This window comes from Clarias gariepinus, chromosome 24, assembly GCF_024256425.1.
Source record: "Clarias gariepinus isolate MV-2021 ecotype Netherlands chromosome 24, CGAR_prim_01v2, whole genome shotgun sequence".
NCBI classification, from domain to species: Eukaryota; Metazoa; Chordata; class Actinopteri; order Siluriformes; family Clariidae; genus Clarias; species Clarias gariepinus.
This window is the reverse complement of record NC_071123.1, coordinates 3,326,599-3,346,639: the sequence shown is the minus strand read 5'-3', so window position 1 is coordinate 3,346,639 and position 20,041 is coordinate 3,326,599. Positions and strand designations below refer to the sequence as shown.

The 20,041-nt window shown below is 39.4% G+C and overlaps 3 protein-coding genes across 3 annotated transcripts; 1 reads left to right on the top strand and 2 right to left on the bottom strand.

Moving 5' to 3' along the window:
• Nucleotides 1-747: 747 nt before the first annotated feature.
• Nucleotides 748-2,745, bottom strand: LOC128511795 (homeobox protein goosecoid-2). Its single transcript, XM_053484781.1, has 3 exons — nt 2,487-2,745; nt 941-1,173; nt 748-849 (listed from the first exon to the last, which is right to left on the bottom strand). The coding sequence occupies exons 1-3, from the start codon at nt 2,743-2,745 to the stop codon at nt 748-750; spliced, it is 594 nt and encodes a 197-aa protein (XP_053340756.1).
• A 5,152-nt stretch (nt 2,746-7,897) lies between these two features.
• On the top strand, nt 7,898-11,869 carry hspa5 (heat shock protein 5). The gene is made up of 9 exons (XM_053485868.1): nt 7,898-8,026; nt 8,707-8,847; nt 8,939-9,170; nt 9,275-9,412; nt 9,518-9,630; nt 9,721-10,111; nt 10,204-10,441; nt 10,533-10,700; nt 10,820-11,869. Exons 2-9 carry the CDS (start codon nt 8,732-8,734, stop codon nt 11,380-11,382), a joined length of 1,959 nt encoding a protein of 652 aa, XP_053341843.1. The 5' UTR covers nt 7,898-8,026; nt 8,707-8,731; the 3' UTR covers nt 11,383-11,869.
• A 731-nt stretch (nt 11,870-12,600) lies between these two features.
• rabepk (Rab9 effector protein with kelch motifs) lies at nt 12,601-16,491 on the bottom strand. Its single transcript, XM_053485704.1, has 7 exons — nt 16,397-16,491; nt 16,082-16,236; nt 15,805-15,960; nt 15,541-15,702; nt 14,882-15,031; nt 14,645-14,794; nt 12,601-12,967 (listed from the first exon to the last, which is right to left on the bottom strand). The coding sequence occupies exons 1-7, from the start codon at nt 16,447-16,449 to the stop codon at nt 12,744-12,746; spliced, it is 1,050 nt and encodes a 349-aa protein (XP_053341679.1). The 5' UTR covers nt 16,450-16,491; the 3' UTR covers nt 12,601-12,743.
• Between the last annotated feature and the right edge of the window lie 3,550 nt (nt 16,492-20,041).

Below are 20,041 nucleotides of genomic sequence, written 5' to 3'. Positions count from 1 at the left end.
CAATTACTAAAAATGGTCCACAAGATTAAACAAAAATAACAAATAAAAACTATTTTCGTACAAAAGTTTCATTTCCCTTTTTAAATGGGATTTAAAATATTAAAATTATTCACCATACATTTTTCTTAATATTTCTGTGCTGTTCTTTCAGTGTACAACTACATTTCATTATAACTTCCTGGAATTGATTTAGTTCTTGTAAATATCTTGCAATAGCCAAAAGTATGTGCCCCCATTGGCCATCACGCCTGTTTATGCTTGTTTGCTGTTATAATAAACATTAATATAATATGATATAATATAAACTATAATATAAATAATGCATTCTTCTGGGAAGGCTTTTCACTAGATTTTTAGAGCATAGCTGTGGGGATTTGTGCTTGTAAGAGCATTAGTGAGATCAGGTACTGGTGTTGGGGTGTCGAAGAGACTCCAGTTCCAGTTTAACAGTCCAAAGATGACGGTTCAGTGGGTTTGAGTCCAGTCAGGGCTCTGTGCAGGGAGGACACTCGAATCCTACAGCAATACATAGACACTATTATAAAATGCTACTGCGTGCTTCTAACTTTATAGAAATAGTTTGAAGAAGAAGAAGAACCACATATGGGTGTGAAAATCATGGGTGCACATACTTTTTGTCATATAGTGTCATATATATTATAAGGTAGTGCTACATTGTTTTTTTTTTCCTAAACACTATGGGGAAACAAATCTTTTAACTAAAATTAATACCAGTATGAAAGTCTTTCAATCACCATGCAGGACATTTTTCCACTCATCCTGTCCATGAAGACTGAACTGTAGTCTCTTCTGTCTTCGCCACTTCGCTCGACGATTTTTGAACCACACCTAAAGGTTCATCACACTAATTAATCACAGTTTCCTGATCAATAACCAGTTCCAGATTTTTTTAAATAGTTTTTTTGTACACAGCTCTCACCTCGACCCTCTCCTCTCTCAGGTGAGTCCTCTCTGCGAGCTGCTCACGCGTGTGTATGTCCGGATACTGGTTCTGCACAAACAGCTCCTCCAGAGCGTCTAGCTGCTCCTCGGTGAAGATGGTGCGGTGACGCCGGATCCGCTTCTGGATCTGACCGAAGCTCTCTCTCCTCTGACCTTCTCCTGCCAGGCTTGTCTCAGACAGAGCTCTCTTGCTCCAGGCAAACTGACAGGCTGAAAACGGAACACAAGCACATGTGTATGTTTTGGACGGTTTTTGAGTCATTCTTCCAATGATAAAGTAATGTTTAGTTTTCTTTTACATCAGATGGAAAGTAAAATACTTAGTTTTTTTCCTCTTGTAGAACCTTTAACTATTTATGATTATGGAAATATGTTACTATCAGAAAGCGTTCATGGAAAATAATAATAATAATAATAATAATAATAATAATAAATAATCATTTTTACATTTTTTGGAATTTTAAACATTATCATTTACGTGGTAAGGTGCAGAGTCTAAGGCTTATGATGAACAAATAAAACCGTAATTATTTAACAAAAGAATACTTTTAAAAAATCATTGATATGGCAAAATTTTCTGACAATTATTTATATAAGTAAATATTCAGCATCACATTCATATGATTCTTCTGCCCCTTGTGGTGACTATGGATGGTTCCACTTGAGCATGAAGATGGTCTTGGATGACTTTTGAATACAGTCGCTCAAGGACTGAATTTTCTCTTTTATTAGGTATACATTTGTACCAGAGCCTCAAATACTGAAAGTGGACTCCATATTTAATTTAAACACATCTCCTGATACAGTATAATGAACTTCCAGCCTCTTAACACACAGTATGACTGCAGATCAATCCCTGCTATCCGTTATCACCCAGATGAGGATGGGTTCCCTGTTGAGTCCGGTTCCTCTCCAGGTTTCTTCCTACTGCCATCTCAGGAAGTTTTTCCCTCAGCACCGTCACCCTCGGCTTGATCATCAGGGACATCATCTGATCTTTATGACTCATATATTTCCTCCCTTTAATTTCTTTTTGTTTCTGTAAAGCTGTTTTGTGACAAGGTCCATTGAATCATACCACTCCGTTGTTGATGACTTTCCTATCACAGCATGCCAGTTTGTTAAACTGCAGTCACCTCTTCAGTCACTTAAACTAATCTTACGTCTTCATCAAATAGATATCATTGTATTTTAGACGGCGATGTATCATATTAAACAGAAATAAAATAACAACATTCACTGATAAAAATAACTTTAATGCCTTTGAACTCTTGATCTTTTTTTTTTATTATTGAATCACGTTTAAAGCCATTTAACATTGACTAACCTGACACAGACATTAGTGCATGCTGTGGTTTTACACTTAAATCATCTTAAATCATCTTCTTCTTATAAACGTAGTGGGTATTTAAATAGTTGACAAGCGTTAAAGATTAAAATTATAATTCCTCTATTATGTGTAAAGTGGAAATGAGTATAACTAATCTAAGATGAGATAATCAGAATTAAACAGCGAGTCTTACACATAGCAGGCAGGTAATCAGCCTGGAGCATCTCTCCACAGTGTGAGCAGTAACAGCAGCACACACAGACGTGATGAAGAGGATCGACTGGATTCGTGCTCGCTCCTGACTCCGGGTCCGGACCGTCCTTCGTGGAGAGTCGTGAGTCGGACCCTGTGCTGGCTTTACTCTCGTCGCTTCTCTCAAACGTCCTGCTCAGGATGCTGTCAATGCTGAAGGCGAACATCTTCTTCTCCACCTGAGCTTCTTCCATCTCCATGGTCGGCTCAGCTCCTCTGCTCCGGGATGGCAAAGAAGCAGACTTTCATATAAAACTAAATCCTTTTCCCTCCCTCTCTCTCTCTCTCTCTCTGCTTCATGTCAAACCTCTCATTTACTCGATAGATTAAAGAAAGGAAACAAAACATAATCCCTCTATACAGAAAGCACAAAAAAAGTATAAAGTGGCTAAAGAAAAAAAAAAAATCCCATTTAATCTGGGCAGTTTTGTGAAGGTGTTAGCCAGAACAGGACATTCAGCTAATCTGGCTTTGGCCTGAAATGAAATCAGATTTCACTGTATCAAATGAGAGGTGCAGAGGCCCTGAGAAATCCTTCTTGTTGGGGTTTTAGAAGAAGGATAACCTGCCTGGCATTAGAGGCTTTGATTCATTGAGGCTATAACAGACATCAGAAGTGACCATGGTGCTTCAAAAGGATAGTGTGTTTGTATGTGCATCACACACCCTGGTGTGATTTACCTGGTTCATGGCCTAAACCGCAAGATGTTAAACGTCATGATTGGCATAAACGAGTAGCTTGAGCACACCTTATCACTAAAAGACAGCGTCCCTCGTACCGCACGCCGGCTATTATACGTCCCTATTCTTTTCCACAACAAATCCCTTGTAATCATACAAGTCAGAAGCTCTTATTCATCAAGGTATTAATGGATTTTCAAAATCTGCCTTAAGCCCCGCAGATAAGAGGGGGATCAAAAACAGATAACAATAAACAGCTTCCATCCTTCACACAAATATTCATTGCTTTTACATTGTTAGAGTTATAGTCTTCAGTATCCGTGCGATCGCTATCACAGTCTTTTGTGTCCGTCTTGGGAGAAATGTATCATGTCCGCTTATTAATGCTATTAATTTCACCAGCAAGCGATTTTCAAATCCTCTTTTTTTTTTTAAGTGAGATTGAGAATATGGGAATTCAGTGTAAGAGCGTAACAGACAAAGCTTTTTTTCAAATGAACATTAAACTATGTGTTTATTTACAGCAAACGGTAACGGGATCCTATTCTGCGTGAGATGGGAATACACCCGGACATCACGCAGCGGACCCCAGTGAACACAAAACACTACACAGACAGTAACCCAAAGGCACAGATTCAGGAGGTTCTCATCAATATCCCGAACAACTTCCTTTAAAAGAACGTGCATTCCATCCCCTGCCATTTAGGGAAACTGGTTGACGCAACTGGTTGGTGCCTATGTTGAAATTTTAAGATTTACTTTTATTTCCCCTGTGTAATCAAGTACTGTACATGTTCAATTTATTTCAATTAATTTGTATTAGAAATATAAACTTTATTACCAATTGTTAATGCCTAGATACTTTTACACACCCTGCATATGTTGCACGGTATAAGTTGATCGCTCAACCCTAATGAAAAAATACTATTTTGATTATACCAATATGTGGAAATCTAAGAATAAGAGTGTACAGTGATTAGGGCAGAAATCAATGGCTACTTCTATAATTTTATTTTACTTTATCAAAAAGAGCCGGTATGGAAGCATTTTAGAGAATAAACACACACACACACACAACACACATACATACACAGCAGAACAGGCAATTATGGAAAACGCTAATCAGCCAACAACACGTCTTTGGACTGTAGGACGAACTTAAGCGCAGAAGAACGTACATGTCCACACACACAAACTGGATGTGTGTGGATTTTTGTCTGTGAGACAACCTGACGTCTTGTTGAACCAAAAACTATTGTACTGTTTATTTGGAACCTTCTGCAAATTAAATCTCATGAATAATAATAATTGATGTAATGTGTTTCAAAAACATATTATGGTCTAGAAAATGCATTCAGTATTTGTAAATTATCCAAAAGACCTTTGGTGTACTGGTAACTTATTTGTAATACAGTAGTATAGAAGACTGTGTGTACTGTATGATATAATAAAGTATATTTGTATTACACACACAGTGTATTTTTTTAGTATTAGTAATTACCAGAAGTATAACAGCATGCTGCTGCTGCAATAGGAATATATTTATGATTTATTACTCATGTATATGTTACACAGTAAAATTTGCTGTGATGTACTTATAATACATTTGAAATATACTTTAATTTTTATAAATTACTGTCAAGTACAGTATGTACGTTAGTACACACAGCCATATACTTTAAGCGTACTAAGTATACTTAAAGTTTTTCCACTTTGGCACACAAAAGTTTACTTAATACACTTAAAACTGTGCTTTTGTACAATTAAATTACAACTTAAATGCACTTAGTAAAAAATTAGTTGTTCCAAATCAGCAAACTACAGTACAAGCATACTAGTCATTAGACTGATTGCAAGTACACTTTAGTATGCTTTGGCATGCTAGGGTTTAATAAACCTAGCATAAGTTTTTTTTTACTTAGGTACTGACACACTTATACTAATACATTAGCATTTCCTTGGTCACAAATCTGTCACACATGGGCTGTTATAACAGATGTTGGAATATTTAAATCTCACAACTACAAGAAAAAATGCCATAAATCTTACTTCTTAATATCTGTGTGAATGTGAAATATTTGTGGTACGACCTAATTTCCTAAAACTCTGCAAAATTTCTTTTTGTTTTGTACAGTACCTGTTCTCCGCTCAGTGATAATAAAATCTAATCTAATTTAATTTAATTTTGATTCTCTATTACTATTAAACAACTTTGTGCTCCTACTGTACTTCCTTTATTGTGTTTTCTTTTGGAAGAATATCCTAATTTTAAATCTGATACTATAAAGGTGCCAGTGTTCTGTAGGATAAACTCTGGACCCCTCGAGACCCTGATCAGGATAAAGAGGCAGCCAAATTTAGAGTGATGACCACCGAGAAATACTATACAAATAATTACACTTTTATGACTTTACATTCATCAGACATGCTTTTACTTATGAGCCATCAACTAAATACTCAGACATAACAAATATATCTAATAGTAAGGAAAGCCCTTGATATATGAATCATTTTGAAGATAAATGAGTCATAATCAGGGAACCTCTGGCTGATGTAAATATCTGATGTAACCCGCAATCACAGTTTCTGTTTTGTTGCATCAGTGCGCTGAGGTGGATTTTATTGATTGCGGATCACTAACAGTATAACATGATAAGTGTATATGTGAATGTAAACCAAAACTTAATTTAGCTTTACCAACCTCAATCATCAAATAAGAGCGACAATCCACAGATTAAAACTGTTATAAAGGCTTTATAGAGCATAAGTAGCAGACACATCTCAACATCAACTGCTCAAATAAGATATTCTGGGCGCCTTCAGCATTGTTTTACAGTGTACAAAGAAATACAAATCGAGAAAGATCTTGTAATTAGAACTTTTTTCCTGGTGGAAAATTGGTTTGTAGCTCTGATATTTAAAATAGTCCTCATGCACATAGTCATTCATATAAATCATGCATCAATTCAAGGGTATTAAATCAAATCATATCAGATCACATCATAATGGATTTAGGGACACTGCAAATATATAGTTTTATGTTCTAAATCTGATTGGCTCAAAACAAATGATGTGTTCTCATATATGTTGCCTTGTGCATAAAAGTAATACTGTGTTTATTCTCTGCAAGTCGATGTTAATCCACTTTTGTGACTTTTTCCATCTGTCAACAAGCTTTCGCATTCCCTCTGTAGTTGTCATGTTTTAGACTGATCTGCGAGCCACAAATGCAATGCTGTCTTCACTTCATCAGAATTGAATCTTTGTTCTCGTATGGCTGCTTTCCAGGAAACAAACTGGTTAAAGTACAAGGGAGCAAGAACAGGGTGGATGCAATGTTGTTATCCGCCATGAACGTAGGCGGGCTATATATATATACCTAGAGTAGAACCTCGGCATGCGAAATAAATTCGTTCATGAGGCAAGTTCATAAGACGAAGATTTGTATTGTGATACAAATTGTCCCATAGGAAATAATGTAATAGCAGACGATCCGTTCCAGCCACACAAAATATTACCAATATTACCATTTTCAAACAGTATTAAAACACTATACATTTACATGTCTTTTTTAAATGTTATATTTATTTTTTTGAAGGAATGAAGTAAAAATCTGAAATAAAGAGAGATTATTAAACGTGTGAAAAATTTTCAAATGTTGACTCTTTTGCCTTCGCTGACCTGACTGAAAAAAGAAAAGGTCCTTATGTACATAGGAAAATTAGTTAACTTCACTTGGCGTTCCACTGATGCAAACAAGGTTTGAATGGCTCCCTGATGTACGCGCAACTTAGCCGGTGTTTGGTTCGGTTCGTTTGTTCGTTCATATGTCGAAAACCCTTCAAATTTTAATCTATCCATATCATCCATCCATTGATGAATCTCTGTAGTCCAACTAAGGACTGTGAAAGCCAATGGTGAGCATTATACTTATTCCCATTTTATGACCATGGTAGGATCTTGAGTCAACATTCACGCACTACGAGCAATTTAGCTTGATCTGCATGTTTCTGGAATGTGGAGGTGCAAGGCGACAGCGCTAACCACTAAGACACTGTGTCATCATATCTATCTAAAACACCTACATACACATATACACACGCGTTGTACCTCACCACATGTCAAGAACCCTCTACAGACTTCTGAAGTAGAAACCTAATGGTACAAACTTTTGTAGAGGTTTCGAGACAATGACAAACCTCTAGAAACCTCTCCTCACCTCTGGAAACCTCAACAAAGGTTTGTACAGCTAGGTTTCAACTTCTTGCTGAGGCACACAAGTATACAAGGTACACAAACACAAACAAATTGTGTAGATGTATGTATGTATATATATATATATATATATATATATATATATATATATTATATGATAATAATATTTGACATCTAAACCACAGATTTCCTGTTTTTTGTTCATACGTAGCGGTTTTTACAGTAAACTCATCTTCCGGATATTTAAGAAAATGGCACACCCGCTGTCCAATCACAGCACGAGGAATTGCTTTTCTGTTACATCACATACGCCGGTACGTGTGCCAATGAGGAAAGGCCAGCGTGCCGGTCTCAGCCAATCAGCGTCTTCCAACGAGATGCCCGTGGACCAATGGCGAGCCTCCACGACGGGAAAGCAGTGACAGCTTATATACAGGCGCCGTCATTCACCCTGTTTCATTTCACACAGCGAAGCGAAGAGAACAGAGTAAGTCATAGTGTACAGAAACATCCTTCCAGAGAGTTCGAGCGACAGCGCCGTTAACGCATTCTCATTACTCCGGTTTATCTTCTCCAACATTTAGGGTAAGATTTTTGTATTTACTATTTTGTTTTAGGTTGTTAGAAACGCAAGGCATGCGTATTATTATATTAAACTGTGGGAGAAATAATAAAGTCGGTGAATTGTTGGCGTATTAGACAGCGTTAGACAATTTTTTTGCTTGTTTGAACGTTAATTTTGTGTGCTTTTATCATAATTTAATATCATTTGTGTTAAAAAATGACAAATTGTTAAAGCGGCATCCAGGTGGTCTCGCGCACATTCTAGCTTTTTCCATAGCTGCTAAGGGCTTGCTAGCAAGCTAGTAGCTTAGCTTAGCTTAAGTCTAAATATGATAAAAATTACCCTGTTCATTAACAAGCATGTCGATCGTTTTTAATTAATTGAAACATTTCAATTGCAAGTACTATTTATAGCTATGTTAATTAGGCATACGTGCTAACATGCTAGTTTCTATAAGCGTGCAGTTAGCCTGTTAGCTTTGCAATGCAAATGGCTTTTGCATCTTCTGTTTTGCTTTGGGTATTTTTTTTGTTGCTTACTTGTCTGAGTTTGTTATTCTACATAAATGTGTTTATAACAATTAATTGTTCATTCATTTTTTTTTAAAATAATAAAATCTCTTTTATGGCTAAACCCACGTGACTTCAGGGCGGCACCTGCTTTGATTTCTAGTCTAATCAAATTCCTATGTGTTTTACAGAGTCAAGTCAGGTACTGGTACCAATATGAGATTACTGGGCCTGTTTCTGGTGGTGGTCGGCTGCGTGTACGCCGATGATGATGACAAGAAGGAAAATGTCGGCACTGTGGTGGGCATTGACCTTGGCACCACATACTCCTGGTGAGCATGCAGCGAGGTCCTCATTGCATTCCATCATTCATTAATTTCTAAGCTCAGCTGTATCTAAAATGTCTTTTTTCCCTCTGTCCAGTGTCGGTGTCTTCAAGAACGGCCGAGTTGAGATCATCGCCAACGACCAAGGTAACCGCATCACTCCATCCTATGTGGCCTTTACCAGCGAGGGCGAGCGTCTGATCGGAGATGCCGCAAAAAACCAGCTCACGTCCAACCCAGAGAACACCATCTTTGACGCCAAGAGGCTGATCGGGCGTACATGGGGTGACTCCTCCGTGCAGCAGGACATCAAGTATCTGCCATTCAAAGTGAGTGTTTATTGGTTATCAATGTTATCAGGTAAAAAGAGGTTTGTAGAGAATACTGGGGCTTAAGTAACGTTTTTAATTATTATTTTTTTAAACCCTTCCAGGTTCTTGAGAAGAAGACCAAGCCCCATATTCAGGTAGAGGTTGGTGCTGGGCAGTTGAAGACTTTTGCTCCTGAGGAGATCTCCGCCATGGTGCTTACTAAGATGAAGGAAACTGCAGAGGCTTACTTGGGAAAGCCGGTATGTTTTTAAGATTTTTTTTTTTGTTTTTGTAAAACATGTTTGTATAACACTGAATAGTATATGATACTAATGGCCCCCTTTTTATTATTATTTTTTTTGTAGGTGACGCATGCTGTGGTTACAGTCCCTGCCTACTTCAATGATGCTCAGCGTCAAGCCACCAAGGATGCCGGTACTATCGCCGGCCTAAACGTGATGAGAATCATCAATGAGCCGTAAGCCCTGATCCTTAAAAAAAAAATTCTTGTATTTGAATTTATTGTATGATGACACAATTGCTTAGACTTCTGTTACTGTTCATGCAGAACCGCTGCTGCCATCGCCTATGGTCTGGACAAAAAGGACGGCGAGAAGAACATCCTGGTGTTTGACCTCGGTGGTGGTACCTTCGATGTCTCCCTGCTGACCATCGATAACGGTGTCTTCGAAGTGGTGGCTACCAATGGAGACACTCACCTTGGAGGTGAAGACTTCGACCAGCGTGTCATGGATCACTTCATCAAGCTGTACAAGAAAAAGACCGGAAAGGACGTCCGCAAGGATGTCCGCGCCGTCCAGAAGCTGCGTCGTGAGGTGGAGAAGGCCAAGAGGGCCCTGTCCTCTCAGCACCAGGCCCGAATTGAGATTGAGTCCTTCTTCGAGGGTGAGGACTTCTCAGAGACCCTGACCCGTGCCAAGTTTGAAGAGCTCAACATGGTAAGACCTTTCTCTGGTCTCCACAAGTCATATTTTATTCAGCTTGCTTTGAATTCACCTTTAACATTTATGTATGTTATCTTCTTTCACAGGATCTATTCCGCTCCACCATGAAACCCGTGCAGAAAGTCCTGGAAGATTCTGACCTGAAGAAGTCTGACATCCATGAGATCGTCCTTGTGGGCGGATCTACTCGTATCCCAAAGATCCAGCAGCTGGTGAAGGAGTTCTTCAATGGCAAAGAGCCGTCAAGGGGCATCAACCCTGATGAGGCCGTGGCTTACGGAGCTGCTGTGCAGGCTGGAGTTCTCTCAGGAGAGGAAGATACAGGTGAGATTTGGAAAAAGTCCTCAAAAGTTGTGACACCTTTTAAGTTTAAAAAAAGTACGATTAAGCTAATGATGATCGATCACGTTCACAGGAAACATTGTGCTTTTGGACGTGTGCCCTCTGACTCTTGGTATCGAGACTGTTGGAGGTGTGATGACCAAACTCATCCCTAGGAACACTGTCGTGCCCACCAAGAAGTCTCAGATCTTCTCCACAGCTTCTGACAACCAGCCAACTGTCACCATTAAAGTTTATGAAGGTAAGATAGGATTGTAAAACAAAAAAATATTATCATGTGCGATGTTGGTTATGGAAATAATTTTAATCAGCCTGAGCTGTTTATTGATGATTCCGGTCTTTTTCTCCTCCTTTTTCCAGGTGAACGTCCACTGACCAAAGACAACCACCTCCTGGGCACCTTTGACCTAACAGGCATCCCTCCAGCACCCCGTGGCGTTCCACAAATCGAGGTCACATTTGAAATTGACGTCAACGGCATCCTAAGGGTCACGGCTGAAGATAAGGGCACGGGCAACAAGAACAAGATCACCATCACTAATGACCAGAACCGGTTAACGCCCGAAGACATTGAGCGCATGGTGAACGACGCTGAGCGCTTTGCGGATGAAGACAAGAAGCTGAAGGAGCGCATCGACTCCCGGAACGAGCTTGAGAGCTACGCCTACTCGCTCAAGAACCAGGTAGGAGACAAGGAGAAGCTGGGTGGCAAACTGTCCTCTGAAGACAAGGAGACCATCGAAAAAGCAGTGGAGGAAAAGATTGAGTGGCTCGAGTCGCACCAGGATGCTGAAATCGAAGACTTCCAAGCTAAGAAGAAAGAGCTGGAAGAAATCGTCCAGCCGATCATCAGCAAGCTGTACGGTAGCGCAGGCGGACCACCACCAGAAGAGGGTGGTGAAGATGAGAAGGACGAGTTGTAGGTTGCTGCCTGATTCCATTTTTCAAGCTGGGTTTTTTTTCTTTTCTTTTTTTTCCTTTCAGCTCTCCTGATATGCCCTTACCCTCTCTGGATTGAGAAAAAAGAAAAAAAAAAAAAAAAAACAGGACAGATGTACATAGTTGATGGACAATTGTGAGGCGAAGGTATAAACAGGTGGGGCAAGCATAAAATCACAAATTACTTCTGAAAAGGACTTTGAGCACATCAAGAGTTGTTGCTCTTCACCGAGGTGGAGATTTAATCAGCCTGGATTGAGGCTTGCTGCTGTTCTCAGGCAGTTGGAGAGGAGTTCTGTGGATTTGGGTGGGTTCGGGCAGGGTGGGTGGGAAGGGGTTAGAATTTAGTGGGTGTGTTGGGTCCTGGGGAAAAACATCAATGTTCACAAACTCAAGTTATTTATTTAAATCTGGCGAATGTAGAGCGTTTCTACCGCAAACTCATGGAAATAAATGTTTGATACAAAATGACTTGCTGTGTGTTTGTCTTTGCTTGAACACTTCTGATCTGGGAAAAAAAATCTTGGCTCTTGACTGTGAACATTTAAAAGTAATAGTTATAAACTATAATTATATTAAACTGAGTGTATGTTAAAAGTTCTTTTCAAGTGGGTCTTAAAAAATAAGAGGCACCATGGTGATTTTCTTTTTAAATGGTCCCATTATATTCTTATTTACAAAGTGAAAAAGCTTACTTTAAGCTTATTTAAGTATTAAATCCAGTAGTGCATTTCCTTTTATTGTTTGGGCATTTTGTATTCAAACTTGTACTAACTTAATGTTTCCAGAAGTATTGATCACAGGTGAAATTTCTTACAAGACATTGATTTATTTATAATTAACTCAGCTGATTCTGAATCAAAATCTAAAACTGATGCTCACTTTCATTATTTAGGTAACCTTTCAACTGTTAATCTAGAAAACTTATTCTCTATAAATATACCAGTTTGCAGAAAATCTGTGGGGGGGTTATTGATTTTTTTTCTTTCTAGGCTCACTTTTTTTTTTTTTTTAAATAAATCCGATTTTGTTGGGTTAGGGTTAAAATGAAGATGGACAGTTTTTTTTATTTTATTTTATTTTTTTTTATTCAGCTGTATTTACTGTGCAACTTAACACCAACATGTCAGGGGGGGGAAGAATAAATAAAATCACAGAACCAATCAATTTTAAATCTTTTAATTTGTATGCAGTTTAAAAAAAACTATTTTTTTTTTAAAGGTTTAACAGCCAACAACTTCTTACATTTAATTACATTACCCATGAAATTCTTCAATTTTCACACTTGTTTAGATCTGGGTTTAGTTCAAAGTAAAAAATTTTATACAGTGCTATTTAAAGAGTGTTATGTTTTTATCACTGTTACTAGACAGTCGTTGAAAATTATACCCTGAGTGTCCATGCCTCCAAACACAAAGCACAGATGCTTGCTTTCCCCGTCACAGCTCTGTGCGTTCTCCCCGCCGCTGGCATCTATCCCGTCCCGCCACGGTAGCACGCACATGGAGTGATCGAGTCGGTTAGGCGGAAGGTCACCTTTAAACTTCATCAGAGTCCAGCGCTGTTTGTCTAACGATAAAGGCAGCGTTATCTTGATTATCACAAGGTCGATCCTGTTCGTTGTTCGTGTAACCGGTTCTTTCTGCATAACTATATCTATGCTGCCTTATGCATTAATGCAGTTTTGCTTATACACTCACCTAAAGGATTATTAGGAACACCATACTAATACGTTGTTTGACCCTCTTTCGCCTTCAAAACTGCCTTAATTCTACGTGGCATTGATTCAACAAGGTGCTGAAAGCATTCTTTAGAAACGTTGGCCCATATTGATAGGATAGCATCTTGCAATTGATAAAGATTTGTGGGATGCACATCCAGGGCACGAAGCTCCCGTTCCACCAAATCCCAAAGATGCTCTATTTGGTTGAGATCTGGTGACTGTGGGGGCCATTTTAGTACAGTGAACTCATTGTCATGTTCAAGAAACCAATTTGAAATGATTCAAGCTTTGTGACATGGTGCATTATCCTGCTGGAAGTAGCCATCAGAGGATGGATACATGGTGGTCATAAAGGGATGGACATGGTCAGAAACAATGCTCAGGTAGCCCGTGGCATTTAAACGATGCCCAATTGGCACTAAGGGGCCTAAAGTGTGCCAAGAAAACATCCCCCACACCATTACACCACCACCACCAGCCTGAACAGTGGTAACAAGGCATGATGGATCCATGTTCTCATTCTGTTTACACCAAATTCTGACTCTACCATTTGAACGTCTTAACAGAAATCGAGACTCATCAGGCCAGGTAACATTTTCCAGTCTTCAACTGTCCAATTTTGGTGAGCTCGTGCAAATTGTAGCCTCTTTTTCCTATTTGTAGTGGAGATGAGTGGTACCCGGTGGGGTCTTCTGCTGTTGTAGTGTAGGTGTTCCTAATAATCCTTTGGGTGAGTGTAAGTTTACACACCTCTGGCAGAATCTTAGATTGCATTTCTTAAAAATAGAAAAAAAGTGATCAGACTAGACTAGGTGCCTACTGTCCTTAACCCTGTCTGGTCCAGGGGCACCGTATCATAAGATCAAGAATTTCACTGTGCAGTAATGTACTGTATATGTGACGAATAAAAGCCTAACAGTCTTCTTCTAATAGCTTTGGATAACTAGATAATCGATTTTGACCAAACTTCTAGCAGCCATTTCCTGTAGCTCATGCAATCGCAGAACGGTAAAGATGAAGTTCAGCGCAGTAGTTTTCGCTGACTTCTCTCTAAACCATAAACCTTTATTTTTGCCTTGTCACTCGAAATGAATTAAACCTCCTGAGGTTTCTCTAGACTCTACATAAAGGGGTTTTCTGGCAACTTTTCTACCACGCAGACAGTTTTTCAAACACAGCCACTTCAGTTTGTTTCATACAGTATACTGTAAACCTGTACTGTATTTGCATACACACTGTGATTACATTTAATCAAACAAGACAACCTTTAGTCATCTCAATATATTTAAATAAGTATTATCAGACTCTAAATAGAAATGTATGCAAACTTGACATCTATTTTTAAAATTAATATAATTCACAGAAATGTCAGTAATGATAAACAGCTTTATCTAAGCATTATGTACACATTTACTTGTGTACAAAACTATTCATTATTAGCAGTCTGCTAGTTCGATCATTTTTGTTCTATTGTCCACATTACATCATTCTTCTACGGCGTCACGCTGTTCACGTATACGTACCACTCTGAAACTTGTACATGGCATTAGTCGCTCCGTCTGCTGTCAGTCCTCCGAAAATATAAACGTTCCTCTGCAAAGCCACGACGGCGTGAGCTGCTGTTCCTGGAGGAACGTCTCCTTTCGCCTTCACCCGCTCCCACGTCATACTCTCTGAGGAACACGTTAACATTTCTCAAGGCGCTTCTAAACTCTTCTCCAGAGAAAGAAAGAGAGAGAGAGAGTGTGTGTGTTGTGTACCTGTGTCCAGAGAGAACATGTCGGAGTGAAACGTCTCTCCTGACATCCCTCCGTGGATGTAGATGACAGATCCGACGGCTACGATCACGTGACCTTGCCGTGGCGCTGGAGGCTTACCTTTGACCTCTGGCTGGGACCACGTGTGGGTGGCTTTAGAGAGAAAAACACACTTTAATATCTGCTCTCTGTTTCTAAAGTGTAGAAAAAACTGTTACTGATACAGTTCTACAGTATTTCTTTCACCAAGGACAAAAAAATACAACATTTTTGTCATTTATAATCATAAATAAATAAATAGAAATTGATTTACACTGGGGTAGCAGTGATGCATTTTAATTATGTCTATGATTCATGATATTTGGTTAGATAACAGGAGGATGGATAATTTTTAGCATATGTCTAAAGCATAAGTGTGGGTTGGTGCCCCCTAGTGGGCTGTCAGGGTACTTACAAAATATAAATAAATACAGTACAGTACATTAAAAAAAAAAAAAGAAAAGAAAAATCAGTTTCCAAATTCTGATTTTGACAGTTGTGATTATGGTGATTATAGTTGTGACATTTCTAACTGAGCTGCAGCGAGGTTAAATTCTAGAGAATTTAAAGGATAATGCATTTCCCGAACAAATGTAAATAGTTTTACATAAAAACATATAAACCTGTGTCGAAGACATGCACCTGAGGGTCCTTCACCGGCACGGCCCCTGTGTCTCCACCAGAGAAGACGAACAGTCTGTCTCTGACACACGCCGAGTTAGTGTGGTACGTCCTCGGGCTCGGTCGTGTCCCTTTCACCTCTACTGTCTTCCATTCTACACTGTCTGCACACACACCACAGCTACAAGATTTAAAAATAAATAAATAAATAAATAAATAAATAATCTACATTTAAACCCACTCGCACGTTTCTGTACAGTTATTACCTGTGGTGTGTAAAACCTGGATGCAGTCTCGTTTAGCGCTCTGTTCAGCTCCTCCGAACACCCACAGGCTCTCAGGATCGCTCTCCGACACAAAGCTGCAGTGTTCATATCTTGCCTGCAGACCTGCCCAGTCTGGAAAGTTCCACTCGTAACTATCTAAAAAAATTGAAGAAATCAATTGTCACACATTCATTTCTTTTATTCATCAAGCAACGTTATGCATAACTGAGGTAGATTGTACGCGTGATCTAATGCATAATTAATTCTCAGACATTACCGAGGTTTATAAGGGAGGAGTGTGAAAAGCTGCCGCTCGGATTGGCCCCACCGACAATAACGATCCGTCCTCTTCCTCCGCTACCTGAAGGCATGAACGTGCAGGTGTGACCGACGCTCAGCCCAGGAGGTTCACCTCGGGGCATCAGAGCATACCTGCAGGATTTAACAAGGAAAGAAACATCACTAAATCACAGCTGTAGTAAAAAAAAAAAAAGAAGAAAAAAGATGGTAAATAAACCATGATTTGTGTGTGTGTGTGTGTGTGTGTGTGTGTGTGTGTGTGTGTGTGTATATATATACACATGTTATGTACCATTGCTTTTCTCTAGGTGTGTCTTCTGGGCTGAGGATGGGCAAAAGCTCCATGAGTCTGGGAAAAAGCCCCGGTAGGGAAACGGTGATGCAGATCAGTCTGTATGATAGACAATACACATACATGATAGAAGATTAGAACATATTTCATGAATAATGGAATGAGAAATTTAATTAATGCTGAATCTCCAGCGTCAGCGCTTTGTAACAGACTAGAGAAGGCGATGACTCAGATTTTCTACAAAGAATTAATGAATGTTTCGTCTGTACCGTGACAATCAGGCACTAAAATTATCTACGACAGCAGCTCATTACTCACGCACTTAATTCATTTTAACGACCATACTGCATTTTCCTGTGACACTGTAATATTTAAAGTGGTAATCCACAACACTCATTAATTAATGAGTTTAATGTCCCATGGTATGTTTACTGTCTCACTGTCATAACCTGTGTGCACCCCTGTTACTTGCCGTTTGTTATATGCGAGTTATTTGCAATACCTTTTTATTTATTTATTTATTATTATTTTTTTTTATCCTTTTGTGCACATCTGGAGTCTGAAGAACGAAATTTCGATCTAATGTGTAAATTCTGTTTGCATGGTCATATTGACAATAAAGTTTACTTTTCTATTTATCTATCTATCTATCTATCTATCTATCTATTTGACTTCCCAATAAAATATGTAATACAAGATTACATACAATAATACAATATTACATAAACAATACTAGATTACTGTGCAATACTTACAAGTGGCCCTGAGTCATATTCTTATGGTACTTACTGTTTTAAGAACTGTTTTTTTTTTTTAAGATTATTATTATTATTATTTATTACCTTTATTCTTTATTACCTTTCTTAGTTAACAACTGTGAGCACCTGTAACCGAGCATAAGCAATTTCCCTCTGGGATTAATAAAGTTATTTGAATCTTGAATTATTTGAATCTATCATCACACTCACACGGTGACTCGGAAACCAGAGTCGGCTCCCACACGGTGACTCGGAAACGAGAGTCGGCTCTCTCATACGGTGACTCGGAAACGAGAGTCGGCTCCCACACGGTGACTCGGAAACGAGAGTCGGCTCTCTCATACGACGACTCGGAAACGAGTGTCGGCTCCCACACGGTGACTCGGAAACGAGAGTCGGCTCCCACGCGGCGACTCGGAAACGAGAGTCGGCTCTTACACGGTGACTCAGAATCGAGAGTCGATTCGAAGTGAAACAACCCATCAATGGTACACACACACACACACACACACACACACACACACTATTAAATGCACATTACGACTCCGATAGAGATTTGCGTTTTATTGGATTTTCTCCCTCATGTTTATGAGTGTTCTGTGATTTCTGTAGCTTACATTTACGACCAAAAAAGCATCAAGGAAAAAACGGACGTTTTGTCTATCAAGCTGTCTCGCTAACGATCTAACAATTTAACTAACACATCTTATTTTTGTTGCAAAATGACAAAATGTAAACCTACCTTTCGTAATTAACAACAATACGGATTACGAGCAAAAACTTAAGCTAACACTGCTCACATCGCGTATGAAGCGGCTGCGTCCCAAACGCCTTTATAGTGCACTATCTAATATCGCACTCCACCAGTCTAAGAAACACTATGCAGTATGGAGCAGTACGCTATTTGGAATGAAACCCAATTTTGTCACCCAGAGCAACTCTCACTTTTTCTGCGCTGTGTATGCGTGTGTGCGTTGGAGAAAAATGGCTGCTCTCGCCCTCTAGCGGATAATCATGATAATTTATCGATAATGACCTAAAAAATAGGATATAGTCAGGTCAAGTTCAAGCTTTTATAGGTTTACTTTTAAGCTCTTTAAGGCTTATAAAGAGTTACTATAAAATGAGCATTTTTTAAAATTGTCTTTACAGGATTATCTCTTGTAAATACAGTATATACAGTATATATTAATTATCTTGTGTAAATATATAAAGTAGTGGTTTGGGATTGAGTCATATATTTAATACTGATTTGATTTTAAATATTAACATGGTTAAATACTAGTTATTGTATTTAAATAATATAAAAAGAGAAACATTTTTAATTTTTGTTTAATCATAAGCCTAATTTTCTATTAAAAAAATCTTATTTCTTATTTTTTTATTTTTCTAAACTTTCTAATTTTTATTACCCAACAAGGAAAAAAGGTTTGTGCTTAAAATGTACACCCTTGTGTAGTTTATTTATATGTTTTTATCCGTATTTATAGGGAAAAAATAGGTTTTTCATGAAAGTCTGAAAGTCTGGTTTGAGAGACGTGCATAAAAAAAATTCTCTCTACAGCCTTGGTGCCAAAATGTTGCGTTGAATTAATATTTCTTTTACAGAATTTGCAGTGTTTATTTAAGTGTTAAGTTTGAATGTATGAACATACTTTTTATTTTCAAGATTCCCAGAATAAAGACAGATGATTATAAAGTGTGACTCTACACCACCACAGGGGGGCGCTGCTGGAGAAGATGTGAATGATTGATTTTTTTTTTCACACACAGCTGGGACTCTGACTGTATTTATATCACCATCTATTCACCCCTGCCACCCTGTGTTTACCCCTGTGTCCCTCTATCCACCCCTGCCACCCTGTGTTTACCCCTGTGTCCCTCTATCCACCCCTGCCACCCTGTGTTTACCCCTGTGTCCCTCTATCCACCTCTGCCACCCTGTGTTTACCCCTGTGTCCCTCTATCCACCCCTGCCACCCTGTGTTTACCCCTGTGTCCCTCTATCCACCTCTGCCACCCTGTGTTTACCCCTGTGTCCCTCTATCCACCCCTACCACCCTGTGTTTACCCCTGTGTCCCTCTATCCACCCCTGCCACCCTGTGTTTACCCCTGTGTCCCTCTATCCACCTCTGCCACCCTGTGTTTACCCCTGTGTCCCTCTATCCACCCCTACCACCCTGTGTTTACCCCTGTGTCCCTCTATCCACCCCTACCACCCTGTGTTTACCCCTGTGTCCCTCTATCCACCCCTGCCACCCTGTGTTTACCCCTGTGTCCCTCTATCCACCCCTGCCACCCTGTGTTTACCCCTGTGTCCCTCTATCCACCTCTGCCACCCTGTGTTTATTTCTGTGTCCCTCTATCTACCCCTGCCACCTTGTGTTTACCTCCGAGTCCTTCTATTCACCCCTGCCAGCCTGTATTTTCCCCTGTGTGCCTAAATCCACCCCTGCCACCCTGTGTTTAACCCTGTGTCCCCGGTAACCCTGCCACCTTCTGTTCACCCCTGCCACCCTGTATTTACCACTTTGGCCCTCTATCCACCCCTACCCCATTGACTATCCCTTCCCACCAGATGTGACCTTATGCAGCTAAAACCAGAACAGCTTGTATTATATTTTTACCAGAAGCGGCTCAGTTGCTTAGTATATCTCTTACATAATATGTTTGATGTATTGATTGTGTGTATTTGTGTGTGTGTGTGTGTGTGTGTTATATAGATTAGATGTCGGATGTCTGACTGATTCAGGTCATTCTCAGGCCAGTATGTCAAAAACACCACCACCACCGCCACATACTGAACACCTAATCATCACCACCAACCACCACCACCACCACCACCATCATCATCACCATCATCATCACCATCATCATCACAATCAT